The sequence below is a fragment of the Crocodylus siamensis genome, chromosome 11 (genome assembly GCF_052110815.1).
Source record: "Crocodylus siamensis isolate JL-2025a chromosome 11, ASM5211081v1, whole genome shotgun sequence".
Lineage (NCBI taxonomy): Eukaryota > Metazoa > Chordata > Crocodylia > Crocodylidae > Crocodylus > Crocodylus siamensis.
Window position 1 is genome coordinate 58,433,531 of NC_143405.1, and position 18,774 is coordinate 58,452,304.

The following is an 18,774-nucleotide window of genomic DNA, read 5'->3' on the forward strand; positions in this document are numbered from 1 at the left end:
CATTGCTCCATACCATTTTCAGCTAGCCGTCTGACCCCAAGCCCCACTGTTCAGACATCTGCTAGGGTCATGCGCCAGGCATATAAAAATGCACAAATAAATACAAAAATAAGTTTCAGGATGCATTGATGCTGTCTTGTGTAGCTGCTTAAAGTTACGTTATTATTCATTGTCCTCTGAGCAATGTCTCGCCCACGATTTCCCAAAGACACTTAGCTAAAGCCCCTCCTGCACAGAGTATTTGAATTCCAGAACAGCTTTCCATTTACCTTTCTGTTAAGTAGAAATCCCTTTAATGGCCTCGTACAGCCAGTGCTTGTTGAACTTACCAGTATCTATAGTTTACACTATTAAAATATACAGGTGGGGAACGCATCGACTTATTTAACACATTATAATAACAATGCTTCCCCCATCTCCTTCCCCCACTATGCATCTCTTGTTAAGGGTGACTGCTGCACTTATCCTCTAGGACTCTGAATACCAGGTAGGTGCAGAGGTATTTCTGTCTTACAGAACAATTATCTAATACATTTTGGGGACATTTTTCAAAAGTATTCACTGTTAAGAAGCTCCAGTTCCTTGGTAAAACTCCCATTGGCTTCATCTGAGAGCAGAGTTAGGCTCTAATCTACGTATCTAATCTGACTTCTTCCATGCCACACTTCATAGGATTTACTCCGTTTGAAATCCGTGGTATCGTTCTCTTTTGAATTCGGCTGTATAGAAAAGTTTGACCAGGTATACTAATAGAGTAATAGCAGTATAATCCTCACTGCGAGGACATTTATACTGGCCTAAGTGTGTCCATTTAGGAACACTAAGACACATATATTGGTTTAATTTCACACAGCAGGATCGTGCCGAGAAAGAGGAAGCTCTTAAACAAACTTTTATATTGTCTAAAGAGACTTGAAGGTTTTTTTGGACTCTTGGCTACATATTTCCAGTAGCAAACACATCCCAACACAACACAGGCCAAATGTTTGCAAACAAATTTAGACTCAATAGAAAGCAAAGGTGGTGCTGTTAATGTTTGCTATGGCTTTGCTAATGAAAAGAGTTTAAACAGTAATAAAGGAAATTTAACTTAATTATGATGTTTCCATAGTTTGATGTTGCCTTTGAATTAATCAGTCTATAAATATATTAATAGTTTATTTTATTACAAGTTTTCCCATGCACATCATCTTACATGTTGTGACCTTGTGCTGTGGGTTTCCTGGTTACAGCCTCAAAATCAGGTTTATATAAAATTCCCATTCTAACTTTCTACACAACTATGGCCTTCCAAACTGACAAGTGCAGAGAGGGATAATACCCATTTTGAAAGAGCAAAGAAAAAGCTGCAAGATATTTTAATACCAAGACAGGTCAATCAAACTATAATTGGCTCTAATTAGCACTTACAGAAGCTGTCCATTTAAAAAAAGAAAAAATGGTGAGCAGCATTCAGGAGGGTAAAAACTAGTTCTTGCCTGGAACATCATTAAAAAAATTATTCCTTTTCTGATTCTGATGGGTATGGGTGAAAGGCAAGCACAGCAGCTCACATAGGAAAATGGCTTTTGCACAGTGAAATTTCTTACACAGCTGCCTGTTCTCTATGAGCAGTGATCGGTAAAAGTGAATTACATTGTAATTGTAATTTTTGTCAGAACTAATCTTGGTTTTAAATTTATTCTTTAAAATGCAGCTCATTTTTAAAGTTACTCTGAAAATGGGAGCAATTCCACATCAAATTTGTTTACCTTTCTATTAAAAAAAAAAGTCTTTTCAAACTACCAGCCCTCTGTCTTGCCTGTTCAATAAGTGGGTATTCTCTAGTTAAGAGGTAGCTGGGTCAGATTTTTAGCTAATGTAAATTAGCGTCAGGTTTGGTTTTTTTATTTGCATAAAACAATGCCAATTTACTTTTGTTAAGTAGCTGGCCCATATTTTGTACGTTACTGAATGAACAGTATTTCTACTGTTTAGCTGTTTTTGTTTCCTTTTTTTCTCTTGGTTGCCATTTCTCCTTCCATACATTCCAGGTCATTGGGAAGCAAAGACTAACAGGAGAATCAGCTGCTCTTGAAATGCTTGTTCTCTGGCATTATTTTAATATGTAGATACTTGTATTTATTTTCCGAAATGTATATGCTTATGCTGAATCTCCTTTACTTCTCTTTGTAAGTGTGTATATTCCTGGTACTCAGAGTTCACCAAAAGCTAAGGGAGAAACCATCATATGAGCTTCCAGTTGTAAAAGCATTTACAGTCACAGAGTAGTTCATAGTATCAGTTCATACACAATGTATCTGAAGCAGTTAATAGCAGATTATTTGATGGTACATTTTTTTTAGACCACTGAAGGTGATGAACTGGACGCAGTACTCCACTTATATATATAGCCAGACTAAATTAAAGTGTAAGTACTTGTATAAAGACTCTACCCTACATCCAGGCATAGAAATATTTGAGGTGATGGACAATAAGTTGTGAGGCTCTTTATAATAGCCTTTTAGTTCTATAGAAATGATAGAAGTCACCTAGTGCCTTGATGATCCTGCTTACCAATTTCTTTTTCTAACATACCTCAGAACTGTCGTTTGCGTGGATCTTCAATGAATATCCATCGTTTGTGCAAGAGGACAGTCGACGATTTGTGTCCCAAGAGACGGGGCATCTCTACATAGCCAAAGTGGAGCCCTCAGATGTAGGAAATTACACCTGCGTGGTGACCAGCACCGTAACGAACAGCAGGGTGCTTGGTTCCCCGACTCCTCTGGTGCTGCGCACTGATGGTAGGACTTTGTTCTTCTAGTGGTTCTCATTAAAACTGCTAACTGCAGCTGTGCATATAGAGCTGCTGATCAATACGTGTTTGTCACAAACGATGCAGTGTTGCACACATTAAGAATAGTAGTTACTAATCAAACAATTTGTGCTGACTAGAAACTACTGTACACCTAAAGAATTTTTCCCATGGGAAGCATGCATTGGCTCTTCAGTTGCTGTTTTTTAAGCAGTGTGCATTGGATGTGTGGCTATTTTGAACCACACTTGATGTAATGCTGAAAACAGAGGCAGAGCAATACTAATAAAAATTACTGGCCTTTTTCATTCACTGTAATAAACAGGTGTGATGGGTGAATATGAACCTAAAATAGAAGTTCAGTTTCCTGAGACACTGCCTGCAGCTAAAGGTTCAACGGTGAAACTGGAATGCTTTGCCCTGGGAAAGTAAGTCCTTGCGTGCTTCATTAACCTTGCAGTCCTTAGGAATGCCACAGTTAAATTAGACAGCAGGTGAGGAGGTACCATAATCCTTCTGGGCATCATTTGTTTGCTGTTCCTATTTGGCCCTCACAGTTGTTGACATAAGGCAATTAAAAAGACGCTATTTTAATTTCAGAATGCATGCAGACAATACCACAATTTAAATGCGAATGCAAAGTATCTTGAATAAAATCATTGCAATGGGACATTGAACTTACACAACCTATTGCTACTGTGTGGGCATGTCTACACGTTCATTAATGCACAGTAGTTGCACATTCAATTTAGTACTCACTTAATGAAGCACTAACTAAATGTGCAATAAGTACAGTTATTGCTCAGTAGTGATGGTGCGTGGGGGTTTTTTGTGACACTGCACAGCAGCCCAATAAGACCTCTGAGTAGTATATTAGCACAGTTTCTGACTGGCATGATACTCCACAGTGCTATTAGGCCACTGCATAGCAAGTGTCTCATAGTTTCATAGTGGGGTTGGAAGGAACCTGAGCAGATCATCAAGTCTGACCCGCTGCCATGGCAGGAAAGAGTACCAGGGTCAAACAACCCCAGCAAGGTGATTGTCTAGCCTTCTCTTAGAGACCATCCAGCTTTGTCTTAAAGACCCCCAGGGTAGGAGCCAGCACCACTTCTCTTGGAAGTTGGTTCCAGGTCCTAGCCCCCCTGACCGTGAAGTCGCGCCTCCTGATGTCTAATCTGAATCTCCCCTCTGCCAGCTTGTGACCATTATTCCTGGTCACTCCTGGCAGTGCTCGGGGGAACAGGGACTCCCCCAGTGCCTGCTGGTCCCCCCTGACTAGTTTGTAAACGGCCACTAGATCCCCCCTCAGCCTTCTCTTGTGGAGGCTGAACAGGTTCAGGTCGCATAGTTTCTCCTCGTAGGGCCTGTCCTGCTGCCCCCTGATCATGCAAGTTCCCCTCCTCTGGACCCTCTCCATGCTGTCCACATCCCTCTTGAAGTGCAGCACCCAGAACTGGACGCAGTACTCCAGCTGCGGCCTGACCAGTGCCGCATAGAGGGGGAGGACCACCTCCTTGGACCTGCTCGAGATGCATCTGTGGATGCATGACAAGGTGCGGTTGGCCTTCCTGACCGCGTCCCCACACTGCCGGCCCATGTTCCTGTTGGCATCAATGATGCCAAGATCCTTTTCTGCCTCTGCGCTGACGAGAAGGGAGTTCCCCAGCCTGTAGGTATGGTGCTGGCTCTTCCTCCCCAGGTGCAGCACCTTGCACTTGTCGGTGTTGAATCCCATCCTGTTCTCCGCCCACATCCCCCCACATCTTAGTGTCATCAGCAAATTTGAACAGGTTGCTTTTTATTCCCTTGTCCAAGTCACTGATGAAGATGTTGAACAGTGCGGGCCTGAGGACCGAGCCCTGCAGAACTCCACTGCCCACATCCCTCCACATCGAAAATGCCCCATGCACTACCGCTCTCTGGGTGCCAGTTGGAGACCCATTTGACTGTGTAGGTATCGACACCATAGTCCCCCAGTTTTTTAATGAGAACAGGGTGAGAGACAGTGTGTACAATGCCTGATCTCAAGGCTCTCCTCACTTTGAGGGGATTTAAACACATACACATCTCCCATGTTCCAGGGCAGTGCCATAACCACCTAGCTCTACATTAGGTTGAGTGATGGAGTCCCCACCACCCCTTCTGGGAAGGTTAGCCAACTGGGAAGGATTTATGGGGCAGAAGGTGAACGTATGAAAAGGAGTGTAACTTTGTGACCTAGTAGCTGTGGCACTCCTCTGGAAGGGAGAGTCTTGAGTTACAGCCCCAACTGCCAGAACTATTTATGCATTTTACATTCAACATTCATTGATGTGCTCAAACATAAATAGTGCTGGCCACTATCACCACCACAACTTCTGTTTTCTGTTGATCTGCATGCATGCTCTTAGCGTCAAACAACTGCCTGACAGGCTCCGAGCTCACTTAAGGAATCAGAATCAAGAGTTAAGTATTGAGTTTGTCTCTCAGACCCAGTCTGGATCATAGAAGTGGGCAAAGCGCTGGCTTCCATGCATACACAGGAGACCAGGTATACAAAGAATTTTTTTTGGCTAAAAGTTACTCAACTCTGCCTAGAGAACTTGCATAGCTGAGTTAGCCGTGTTAGTAGTATTTGGTGTCACTTATACCCATTTTGATTCTGTTCCCCTAAAATGACACCTAATACTGTGTAAGTGTCAAAATGGAGGAACAAGCAGACTCTCCTAGCTATTAGGCCAGTAGCCTAGTGGTTAGGGCACTTGGCTAGGAAGCAGAAGACCCAAATTATGCCCTCTGTCTTACCTTCCCCCACACCCCCCTGAAAGGGTCTTGAGTCTTACTCACTTCCCAGTGAAGGATCCTGAACAAAAGATCACTGCCTACAAGGGAGCCAAGAGCTCCCTCCACACCTCCTGCTAAAACTAGCTTATTGGGCAGCCAAAGGGGAAGATATGGGGAGGAGGAAAATAAGAGATGGACACTGCCCTGCAGGGGAGGGGGCCCTGAGTTCTTCCACCTTCTCCAGTGGGGTAGAAGCTGTCCTGCTACTGTGTATCCATTTTATCCCATGACAATTAAGGGCAAAGCGCTGAAACACCATTGCAGGCAAAAACGGAGGTCTTTCACTCATGAGTACTGAATAATTTGATGCCATAAGGAATAATACATGGGAAAAGGTCACATATTTGCAGATCATTTACTATAGTATTCTACTAGCCGTTACAAACCGTGCATAATCCCATGATTTTTTTTTTTAAGTCCTGTGCCTCAGATAAACTGGAGAAGGACTGATGGCCTGCCATTTCCAAGTAAAGTAAAACTGAGGAAATCTAATGGCATGATTGAAATCCCCAATTTCCAGCAGGAAGATGCAGGGCTTTATGAGTGTATTACCGAAAACTCAAGAGGGAAAAACATTGCCAGAGGGCGTCTCACCTATTATGGTAAGAAGCTTTTACCATTACAACATAAGACTGTGATTCGCTAATGGCAGGCTGTGGGTGCACATTTTAACATGATGCTATAGAGTACTTGCTCACAGCCCTTCTGTCTGCTCCCAGAGAAAGAGGGAAAAGATGTCCAAACTCGGTTCTGAAGGCTATGCTTTTTTCTCCTCTCTAGGGATAATAAATATTTTAAAGGTTTAAATAATGAGAAGGACCTTCTCATTCTGAGAACAGACCCTATTCAAGCTGGAAATAGTATGAGAAAAACTGAATTTAAAAGAACTGTATTTTTAAAAAATGGTTATTATAGCAAAATAGATAATTACCTAAAATGCACATTCTTCTCAGTCCTTGATGCATAAGTCATAGGTTCCCAATGACCGCCACTGTTTCCAGGAAATTAAATGGGTTGGTTTGGACATGGCGGTGGAAATCCTTTGGGATCATAAAATCAGGAGAAATCAAATTCCCTCCTATCGGTGTTTAAAAAACAGATACCGAAGTATTGCCAGGACCTTTTGGGTTTGTGCTGCTTTGTGTTATATGCAACTTTAAGATAAGTAAAGTTGAGGAAATGTAATCTAACCCTGGAAATGAAGAACTGTAGTATTTGATAGCTAGAGAATAACAAGCGTCTCTTGTGCACTTAACACTGTTGAGCCAATTGAATACCAGCAATGCATGAATGTATATTGGTGTTGTCTTAAAGCTGGAGTGATTTGCCAGGATGCTGGTAATTGACAATTTTCATAGAAGTCAAATCTCAGCAAATGTCGTTTTCTTCAGGTAAATGGCAATTTAAAGAATATTTCATTCTCTGCTGGCTTTCCTATAGAATTATTTTAACAAAGATACAAAAAGTTCTGAATACAAGGACAGCATGTAAATATGGAGGAAAGTTGGAGAAAACTCTTTTTTCCAAACACTTGTTCATTGACAGAGTCCATGGAGGGCTACTGCTCACATTTTTGTGAATTTTTGATTTAATGTAAGAAAAAGCAATTTTCTAAGTAAATGTTCATTGCAATGTCCGTTTCTGGGGGAATTTGAATTCTGTACAAGCTGTGAGCATTCAGATCAGGGCTGCAGATAGGCCTATGCCTATTATGATAGCTTAATCCAAAAATAACAACCATATGCACACTGGTTGTGCTAGACAGGTCTGGTTTTTTGTTCTGTTTAGTGAAATCCATACCACAGAATTAAGTAGACCCACCTAATCTTTCTTAATTTGTTATCAGCTCTGCTTATGAATGTCACCTACCAACAGCCTCTATTTAGGAAAGTGTATTTATGGGGTTTTTTCTTTGCACAAACTGGGGGAATGTTTCCTCTGTTTGCAGATTAATACTCTGCTATAATTGAAGATGTGCCTCTAATATTAACTTGTCACCAAGTGTACTATCACAGCTGAAAATTTTGTCTGGGACAACAATATAATCTTACAGTATATGCAAATCAATCTTCCAGGAAAATGTCAATGTTTCTGGAGTTCCAGAAGAAGCTATTCTGGGAAGAAGTGAATAAGAAATTTTGGGAAAATTAATTCAATATACAAAAGACTTAAAATCAAATCAACCAGCTAGAAAGCTCCACTGCTGATAAAAGATTATTGGAGTGTGTGAAAAAGTGCCACAGAGGGTTGGCTGGTGGTTCAAGGTACCGTTGGAAGGAGTCTGAGATGCTTCAAATACACGAAACAAATGAAAAATCTGTATTTTCATCCTGGGTGGCATTTTTCTCCTTTGCCTGTGTTTTGCTACCCTGGAGAAAATAATTACTTTTTCATTTGCTGAACTAATTGAAAACATAGTGGGGGGGGCGGGGGAAGGGAACAGTTTGGTTGACCATAACAGGTTTTCTTTCCCCCTTTTAATTGTCCCTTTTAACAACAAGTAAAAACAAACCAGAAAAAAAAAATCTGTTAATTAAAATGATTCCTTTTCCAGCCCCCAGCAGCCATGATTCATCAAAGCACTGAATCGTGGGATTAACTTCAAATACGTATTAAATTCGCATCAACTTCCAACTGTACTTGAAGAAGTACTTTGTCACTTGCGTAGGTGGTTTGTTGAATGGGACAGGACAGGTACTTTCATTTAAGCTTGTGCTCTTTTTTCCTCCTGATTTTTGGACCTGTTTTAACTGTCCCTTTTTCATGCCCTTGCAACAAGGCATTTAGCAGAATTTGCAGATTTTGTTTGGCATCTGACAGGCTGCGGCCTTTCTGCTGTGGCCTTGAATTTGTGACCTCTGGACTGTCAACCCTGTGCCTCATTCCCCTGCCACCCCAGCCTCCATTTTACTAATAAATGCTGACAATACTAACCCTATTTTCTGACGCCTTTTAAAGTACCACACACACCAGTGCCACTGTATAAATAATAGAGCAGGTCTTACTGTTTTCATTTATCTCCAGGTCCTTAATTATTACTCTCAACACATTTCTGCAGTTAATTAAAAGAGAGATTCTAAAACAAATATTCTTGACTTTTCCGTAATATCACTAGGATCTTATTAATCCTCTTAATTATTCCAGTCCTGAAGGAGTTTATTAAGGAACAATCCAACATCATACCAACAACCTGTTTTCCTCCCTGCAGTTCTAACATTTATTTTAATATCTGTTTCCTCTCTGTTGGCATTCAGCATATCCTAACAATTGAAAATTTAGATCAGACATTGGTTTACTATATTATTTAACCATGGCACATGTAAATAATTTGCCCTTACAAGTTCACTTTGAGTCGCCCGTAATATAAAGTTATACCTGAAAAAGAAAAGCTCAGTGAATATGTTTGGAAGAATGGAAACATTTCTGAATGAGAAGTGAAACGATTACATTTCTATAGCTTACATACATACACATTTATACATTTACATAGCCCATTGCTAGGGCAGTCTTGTGCTATATACTCTCTACAATAACAGCACCTTTTTACACAGTGCAAATTTGTCCTGTTCACGGAGATTTCTTCAAAATATTCATTACAAAAATATACCAGCAAATATGTAAATTAACATCAGTGAGTTGCTGTTTGATCAATGGGAAGCTTAATCATCAGTGTTGTCAAATGTCTTAATTGCCTTGCTATTGATACACTGTGCGTACTTTTTTATTTACTACTGATTTCCTCAATAATACAAATGTTAAAAGCTGTCACAGGTATTGAAGGCAATTTGTGAAATTTTTGAGGGTCTTTTGAACGTAGGGGTAGGGATATCAGCAGATAGTAGCCCAAGCGTTTTAGAGTAACTCTATGTGGATTTTTGGGGAGCATTAGACCTACAGCTGGAACAAGGCTTTAATCTGTCTCAGCAAAGCTGCTGACCACAAGGCAGAATGAGATATAGATATAGATATATATCTTTGCAAATGCTTAGGCAAGTAGTTTTTAACCATATAATAGTATTGTTGTGAGATATATAGCTTTTATATATAAGATTTTGGTTATGAGTGCTCATGTTAAGTAACCATCTTAATTGTATTAACCATTTTTCTGGAAAAAGCAGCAAAGAAGTTGGTGTGCTGTGAACCAGCTACATTAAAGAACAAGATAAGATACAGGGGCCCAAAAGGGTGGAGATAGTACAACCTGAGACAAAAACAGATTGGAATGTGAAAAAACATGTAATGGGTAACAGCATTCAAAATTAACATTTGCAAAAAGGTGAATGGTGATTATTGAAGAAATCTCCAGCAGCTTCCAGGTTTTGGTCAAAGTCCGCCCATTGATGGAGTCAAGGTCTTAGACATGCGGTCATAGCAAAAAGACATGTAAATGAATGAAATGCATAGGCAATTCCATGTTAATGAAGCAAACAGTAAACAGAGGTGGAGCTTGAGATAGGAGGAGAAGTGGGTGGAACAGAAGGAGGGATGGAGGTGGAGTGAATGTTAATGAACCTAAACCAAAGTGTATAAATATAGGGAAAAAACTATTGTTCAATGCAGGTCTCCAGTTAGCTGGTTTTTGGGGACCTTTGTCTGAAGCTGTCTCCATTCTGAACAAAGCTGTTGTGAGCAATGTGTGCAACTAGCGTTTGCTCCCCGCTTGCTCTGGCTAATGAGTAACAGGATTCATGAGCGATTGGATCGTCGCCTCCCTAGTCGTTGGGCACCCCATGGAGTTGGGGTCTAACAAAGCTTACTTGTTTTACCAGAAGAGACAAACAACTAAACTTATTTTGAAAGCTGTGGTCATAGCTAAAGATTCTGGGAGTTGCTATCCATTTTTTTTTTTTACAGCACAGCATAAACACCCCCCAAAAGATGAGTTCTTAACTTCCTTTTGAATTGCTGTATGGTCTTTGTGCTTGTAACTTATCGCCTGACACCTGGACCAACAGCATTGGCAGGACTTTCATCCATACCAGGTGTTTTTCTTACTTTATCTTCATGACAACAGAGTGGAGCCATCGCATACAGAGTTGCAAGGAACATGAAGGTGTGTGATAAGAGTCAGCTGATCTCTGTCCCTGCCCCCATACCTGGTAATTGCTGTCACAGCCTCCTTTAGCCCTTCTCTACCACTGTCACTCACACCAAAGGCAGTAAAGAAAATTGCAGAAGAACAGCCACAGTGATAATAATTTCCTTACTAATCCTCAGGTCTTGGTTTTCAGACCACATTCACTTACAGTTAAACCTCCTCAAACTCCCAGTGCACACATACAAAACATGGCGCAACATGGGCCTGTCATGAACCAAAATGCACTGTTGCCTAACCCATTAGCTAGGAGGCATGTTGAGACTTACAGTCACTCGCTCTAAGGAGGAGATCAAGCCCTGCTAGCCTGGAGGAAATTCATAATGATGTCAATGTGTTACCTGCTGTCTCTCTACCACTTGGTAGTACAAGGGATAAAGCAGGGCAAAACCAGCTGAAGGAAAGCATATTTGAACATTTTTACAAAATCCTCTTATCGAGGGGCTCAGGACTAACACTTGTTGGAAAGACAGGTCAGCTCTCGCAGGTCTATTGCACAGTAAGAAACCCAGGAAAATCTCTCATCGCCGTCATGTACTAGATTCCTGAAGATGACTGATCTTATCAGTCCTTTGGCAATATGTAGTGCTGAGCATTGCAATCTGTATGCTGCAAGCCCTGAACCAATCACCTTTCAGCTCCCATGATGTAGGTCTTTCCATCTTGTTGAAAATATATTGTCTGCTTGCCCCTCCTTATCCAGAGAAGTTTGGGAGTTGGAAACATGCTAAATATTAATCTTGGTGAAGGTTTCAGCGAACATGGTTATTCTGTCACTTAACCAGGCCTCGCTTCTAAGGTCTCGTTGGTTTTTTTCTTACATAATAGGAAGGTGTACTGTTGTCTTTTCTGATGAATCCAACCCCCCTAAAGATATAACATGTCTCCAGTTGCTGTAAGCAGAGCTTTCAGGAACATAAAGGTGTATATAGCAGAGGCATTCAAAGGTACGTTTCCTCGCATGAACAGGCACTCTGTGAAAAGAGTTCATGCTCCACTTCTGAGGAAGTATGTTAAGGTTCTACCAAGTGGCCTTCCATCCACAGTTTCACAACCGCTGCATAACTGCATGACACCCTTCCCCTGGATCACTAAGGGGGAGGATGTCAACAAGGGTGCCTAGGAAAGCCTTACATTCTTTTTTCAGTCATGCGTGGGTAAGTCAAATGGTCTCTCCTTCCCTAGGGATCGTTTACTGCTTTCTGCTGTTACGGCTTCCTGACATGGAAAAGACTGAAAAAAGGAAATTCTACCTTACCTGTGAGTTTTCATTCCAGGACCCTCCATGTCAGTCAGCCTTACCCTTCCTCAGAGGATTTTGCTGCGTCGAGGGATCTTCCCTTCTCCTGCTTGCTTGCTAAGTACTTTGAAAAGGAAGATTTCCTCCAGGAAATCATGTCAGGGCTCTTCTGCAAACGGCTGGAGTTGAATAGCACTTTTAAGTTTTGCTGTAACTTGTAACTTTCAGCTTTGGAAATTGCATTTCTCGGCAGTTTCTCTTGAGAGGTGGTACCAAGCTAGGGCTGGATGCTGAGCTAAGATCTGGTTTCCATGGGGAAAGCCCCACAGTGAGGACTGACCAACTCAGAGGGTGCAAGTTCATAGGTCAGATGCATTTTCCCCTTTTGGTGGAACTGAATAAGTCACAAACTCTTTATCTTGAACCACTGAAGCGTTAACCTACTTCACAAGCGTGTGTTCAAATGAGGTTATATGACAGATGTGAAATATTGCACATCTATGGATCTATCAATAATGCAAGTACTGTTGCCTGTTGTTGCATAAATATTTAGGTATGCAAAGTGCAGGAACCATGCTGACATCTACGCATGAGCTTTCATCCCCCTTGACATGTGTGGGACAAACACTCCATAAAAATAATGCAGAAGCTTTGGCATAAGTGGCTCTTTGTGCAACTTCAATTTAATAATTTAGCTTTCGTGATGTGAATAAATTAGATTGGAAGTAGCAAGATATTTGATTTTTTTCTGAGGAAGAGGTGAGCTCTTGTGTTTTGCGGGATGCCCCAGATAGAAAGGGACAAGAAAAGTGTGTTGAAGGGGCTGGTCAATGAAAGAATTTCTAATGAGATAGCAGAGTTAAATGTGGATCTTGCTTCTGTTTCTTTTAAGCATTTTTCTTGGATCTCTCACTTGCTTGGACTCTGCTATAATTTCACTGCTTAAATGCACAGGGCATGTCTATGCTGCTACAAAGGGTCAAGTTCGGGGCCATTTTCAAAGCCATTCCAGCTGACCACCTACCTTGAAAACCTTTCTGATGGATCTCTGGTATCAGGCTCTGCTGATCTTTGGGGTCCAAAGTCAAGCTTGTCTCCGTTAGTGCTCCTGTCCATGTGTGTTTGAAACTGACCTGAGCATTGGAGCCCCAAACAGGAAATCCACCGTCACAGATCTCTTGGCTTCCTGTTCCTTGTTTCTAGCACTGCACCCCCCCCACACACTTCTTGTCTCTTTTAACTGTAACCAGAGTCAAGCACAGGAGCGACAGGTACACTACAGAGTGGATCCTAGGAGAACTCATATTGTGAGTGATAGGCAAGGAGGGGGTGACTCATTTGGATCAGGTTGCTTTAAGCCAACTCCCAGTGAGTAGAGAGTATGTTTGTCATCGTAGACACACTACTCATTATTCCTTGCTCCTATCCCCAGCCATTGGCTTGCTTATCTGGTAAACCCCTCCCTTCTTTCAAAGTTGTTCCTATAAGAATCTTATCTTGAAGGGCTGTCTGGCCACTAACCCTTGTTTTGCAGAGCTGATCTGCAAGACGGCCTCAGAAAGTTTCACTGACTACCAGACAGTGGAGTAGTTTGGGTATGCCTGCATGAGCTACAGTCACACCTTTGACTGCAATGCAGACATGCAGCTAGTCACTTTTGAAAGTGGGTTTTACACAAGTGAGCTCATTCAGGTGCTTTAAACATCATTATACTCTGACTTTCTGGTAAGCATTCAGAAAGCTGGTGGCAATTCTTTTCCATTCTTTCCCAACAAACTGGAAATGCGTGAACATGGAAATATGAAAATATGTGACTACTTTGAGAGATGCTGCTTTCTTGGCATTGCTAGAATGTTTTTGAGATTCATCCATCATTATTTTATGCTGAAGAATGCAGTAATGATGGGTTTTCTACAAGGCTGGGTTAACAAGGTGAAAGTGATTCATTTTGTATTTTCTGAGTTCGAGGCTCAGAGGAAAGAGTGAGGTACTTTGCTTCTTAAAATGCAGCTGTCATCCAGGAAAAGGGAATACATTCAGATGTTAAAAGCAGAAGTGCTCCTGATTTATCACTGAGACCCACCTTCCAACGGTAAATTATTCATCCTTTTCCCTTTAGCAGTCAATCAGAGCTAGAGTGGACAAGTGTGTAACGCACTAATGTTGTAAACTTGGGTTCTAGCAGAAATTTAAGAGCAAGAGAGCTGGATTCCAGAAAGTCTTCTCTTTTTTCTTTTCAGAAAGAAATAGTAATTGCAGAACATCTTAAAATTCATCTCTAGTCACAACGTCCAGGGCTTCTCTGTTGAGAGAGAAAAAGCATATATGAATACAAGCCTAGAAAATTAAAACTATTTGTTTAAAATAGAATTAATATTATTAGTGGTGAAGTAGCCTTCTGATTCTTTTTTTTTTTTTTTTTTTTAGGGAAAGCTACTAAAGTGATAAGTTGTTACAAGTTTTCATTCACTTGGCCTATAATTGCCGGTTCCCCATTTCTCTTGTTTGCAAAGGAAAAAAATGACAGCCATCATGAATTACATATATTTATTTCAAGAAATGCTGAAGGATGTGTGATTCAGTATGAATTCCTGTCTTTTCTTAAGTGATTACTCATGTTTTAGACCTTTATGGGGCTGCCTTCTGGACATGGCAGCATATGGCTGCCCACAGCTGTTTATGTCAGAGGGAGAGATGAAAATAGTTTTCTTAAAACTTTCCCCAAATTTTTCCTGTTCTCAGCATCTTGGGGGTTCTCACAGGATGTGGTTAAGCCATTTCAAGAAAACCATTGGTCTCGGCAGAACTTTGCAAATTGATGTTTAGTCCAAAGCTTGTTGGTCTGAGAATTGCTGAACTACATTGGGTTTCCAAATACCCGAAAAGAGGTGTAGAGGATCAAGATGAAATTATTAGCCATAAAGATGAAGGTAAAGAGGGAAAGTTTCATCTTCGTGGTCAATAAACCAACTCAGAAATATTGACAGTCTGGTACCATGAGCTTGATAAGCTCTAGAAAGAAAGTCACATTAGCACAATAGCCATGACCAGTATCTCAGCACCTTAAGAAGCACATGGTATTGTGTTAACCACATCACTATCTCCTTATTAGGGTTGCACAAAGCTTCGGTCCCTGGTTCGATTCTGCCCAGTTTGGAGAGATTCTGAAAGATTCAGTGGTGTATACACAGACACAGTTTAAATATTTTTTCTATATAGCAGGTGTCTCATGAATGCTGCCATGCTGGGGTGCATGGACTGTCCCATAGAAGTACTTCCAGTCCACTTCTGGGTCTGCCAGGGAGCACATGGGGGGCGGGGCAGGAGCCTGCATCCCCTGGCTCAGTGTCTGGTGCCTCCTGGGTCTGGCGGGGGCGGGGGGGCACCCAGGGACCCCCTGCAGCTGATCGCTGAGCCAGGGGGATGCAGGGGGCCCCCCAGTGTGCTCCCCCAGCGGACCCTGAAGTGGACCAGAAGTACTTGCGGTCCACTATCGGGTTCACGGCTGAGCACGTGGAGGGCCCCTTCCCCATGCTCCTGTGGGACACTCCTTGTGCCCCAGCATCGCAGCATTCACCAGCCATGCCTGGTACCTCGAGGTATGTAGAAGAAACAAAGCTGTGTCTATGTCTGAATCGCCGATTCTCTGAATCAGCATCAAATCTTCAGATTTGGATTTGGCCAAATCGAATCAGGGACAGTGATCTGAATCAACTAATGGAATCGCTATCCCTAATTTGGGCCAAATCAAATCAAATAGGGCCTGCTTTGCACATCCCTACTGCTTACTAATTGCAGTTAAGAGTTTCTAAGCCTTGGAAATTCAGGCTCTGGTGAATTCCAGTCTTTGCACGTCTTGTATCTCATATTTTTCCTTTTCCATTTGTCACTTGTTTTTACTGACTGGGAGCTTTTGATTATTTTAGGTGTGAATGTATAATTGAGTGTACATATGCACCTGTGTGTATAAGTACCTGTAAATACCATGTGGTGAGGTACCACAGCATAAGCTCCTCAATTTTCACAGCCCTCCAAAGTCTACTTTGAAATCTTTGAAAAAGTATGTTCCTAGTCTCGAAACAATATGTGGAGAAGCCAAAATGTCAGCTACACGAGAAGAGATGACAGATGTGAAACTGGCTGTTCAGAGAATTGGCTTAATGCATGCGTTTGTGTTTGAGGAAAATAGCAATAGGGTTGTCAACACATGTAATAACTAAATCTAAAAATAAAATTGGCTTTTGGGGTTGTAGCAAGTTACAACCAAGTTAAAAATTTAATGATCATTTGTATTCTTCATTGAAATACACTGCTGAGTGTTAATTTGGACAGTGGTGGGAAAACCCTTTCATTGGAGACTGGAACTAACTGGACCTTCACCTCTTTAAATTTCTTGTTGTAGACCTTGTAAACATTGATTACATTCCATAATGTGGTGACGAAATTGGTCATGTAATTCCACTACTATGCCTTATTTGTGTCTTTGATCTTATTTTGACATCAGTTTGAAAGTGGCATTGTTTAACCCTTACTTAACTTGTATTCTTTCAGGAGCGTAGCCTTAGCAATGGGTTTATTTTCTGTGTTCTTGTCTTTAACATCATTTTTCTAAAAAGGATGTTAAATTATATTGGTTTCAGTAAACAATTTGAACAGCGTATTTGCTATTACAAGAAAGTCTATGGAGAAGTCTAATCAGTCACCCCTGTAGTTCTTAAAGTGTCCAGTAACTTCCAGGGTTTTGTTCTGTTTTGTTGGGTTTTTTGTTGTATTTTTACATGCAGCAAAACCTCACTGGGTCCAGATTATAAAAGATGTTGAAACTGCAGTGGAGGATACCTTATACTGGGATTGTAAGGCGAGTGGGAAACCCAAACCGTCCTACAGGTGGATGAAGAATGGAGAACCTCTAGCATTAGAGGTAATGTCCATTTTTTTTTAAGTGAAGTCATATGCAATAATTGCTATCTGTTAATTATGAGTTAAGTGAGGTTATCAAAAAGAGCCTGTGAGATGTCTTACGGACATGCAGTAACATCTATCTGGATGCTCAAAGACCCACAGTTCACAAAAAAATACTGTTCTACCAGAAAAGGAGAGCAATAGTTAAAAGGAGATATGAAAGCATTGCTAATGACATGGAAAAAATCAATATAGCAAGAATAAAAAGTAGCGTGTAACTTAATACACTTGATCTATTAATGTCCAATAGTTAAATACAGAAAGAAAGCATTTTTATACATGTTGTGAAGAGCAAGTCAGAAATCTTGAATAGATATTTATGTTTTTGTATTGGGATCAAAATAGGAGGCTGTAGCTATCCCAGATGATGTACACTGAAAATTTGCCATCTGTGACAAAACAGGATTTGAGGCGGCTTATTTAAATTAAAGAGTAAATACATTTTTTTTCAAATCAATAATCCCAGGATTTTTAAAGGACCTAGCCAAGAAACTCTTATGAAAAAATCTTGGAAAACCAGGGAAGTTCCAAAGGTTGGGAGGACTGACAACATAACCCTGACATTTAATAGGGATGAGCTTGGGAACAATAGACAAATTAGATTGAAATCCATCTCAGGCAAAACCATGGAGCAACCTATTCAGGACTCTATTAAGAAAGAATAAGAGGTTAAACATATAATTAACATGAGTCAACCTGATTTCATGGAAAGTAAATCTTGTCAAGCAAACTGTTATCTTTTTTGAAAAGATTACTGCTCTCATACATTCCCTAGAGCATTTTACTTAGTACCATACAGCATCTTGATTGAACAACTTGCAGGCCAGACATTTGACTATATATAATTAACAGGGCACGCACTGTATAGATTAGAAACTGACTCACTGACAGATTGCAAAATGCAGTTTTAATGGGAAGACATCAGTGAGTGATCCATAAAGAGATCCCCCAAGAACTGGTTCTTAGTCCAACACTATTCAGCGTTTTTATCAGCAAGTTAGATGACTTGCTGCCTAAATTTACAGAAGTGACAGGTTTGTGGGGACATAAAGAGGATGACAGGTTACCTTTACAGAATGATATGAATTACCTAATGGTCACATTCCAACAAGGAAGTGTTTTGATGCACTTAAGTGCAAGATAATACACTTGGGAACAAGGAATGTAGGCCGTACTTAGAGAGTGAGAAACTACATCTTGGAAAGCAGTGAAGGACTTGGCATCATCATAGATAACTGTCTTACCGTGAGCTATCACTGTAGCGCTGTGATCAAAAGGTCAGTGTGATCCTTGAAAGGGAATATCAAGTAGAAGTAGAGAAGTTATTGACATCAAGTTGAGTGTGTAGCTGACACTTCAAAGGACCGCATTAGGATTCAAAATTACCTTGATAAATTGGAAAAAATGGTTTGAAATCAATAGGTTGAATTTTAATCGGGACAACTACAAAGTACTATAAGAAACAATCACATGCACAAATACAAAATGGGGAATGGTTGGCTAGGCTGAAGTACTCTAGGAAAGGATCTGGTGGTTAAAGCAGATTGCAAGGTTAAGATGAGTCACCAATATGATACTATTGCAGAAGAAGCTAGTAGCAAGCTGGGGTGTTTTAAAAGGCATGAAGTGGGCCAGTCACAGGAAGCGATTCACCTACTCTGCTCAGCATTGGTAGGGCTCACCTGTGACACTGTGTCCAGTTTTCTGTACAAAAGTCCTCTTTAGACTGGAAACCAATGCAAATTGCAAATTTAGAGCAGGTTGATTCCATAATTTCTGTGCCTTTAACTCTCATGATTTTATCACAAGTCCAATATTTGGTGTGAAAAACCCCAACTCTTGGAGAATAATGAT

General features: G+C 40.8%; 1 protein-coding gene across 2 annotated transcripts in view; it reads left to right on the forward strand.

Moving 5' to 3' along the window:
* Positions 1-18,774, forward strand: part of CNTN3 (contactin 3) — a 227,926-nt gene that overhangs the window by 165,307 nt on the left and 43,845 nt on the right. For both annotated transcript variants that reach the window (XM_090022820.1, XM_090022819.1), the window contains exons 4-7: positions 2,583-2,786; positions 3,123-3,225; positions 6,041-6,225; positions 16,743-16,879. In XM_090022820.1, the coding sequence (XP_089878946.1) occupies positions 2,583-2,786; positions 3,123-3,225; positions 6,041-6,225; positions 16,743-16,879 (629 nt within the window). The remainder of the gene's footprint in view (positions 1-2,582; positions 2,787-3,122; positions 3,226-6,040; positions 6,226-16,742; positions 16,880-18,774) is intronic.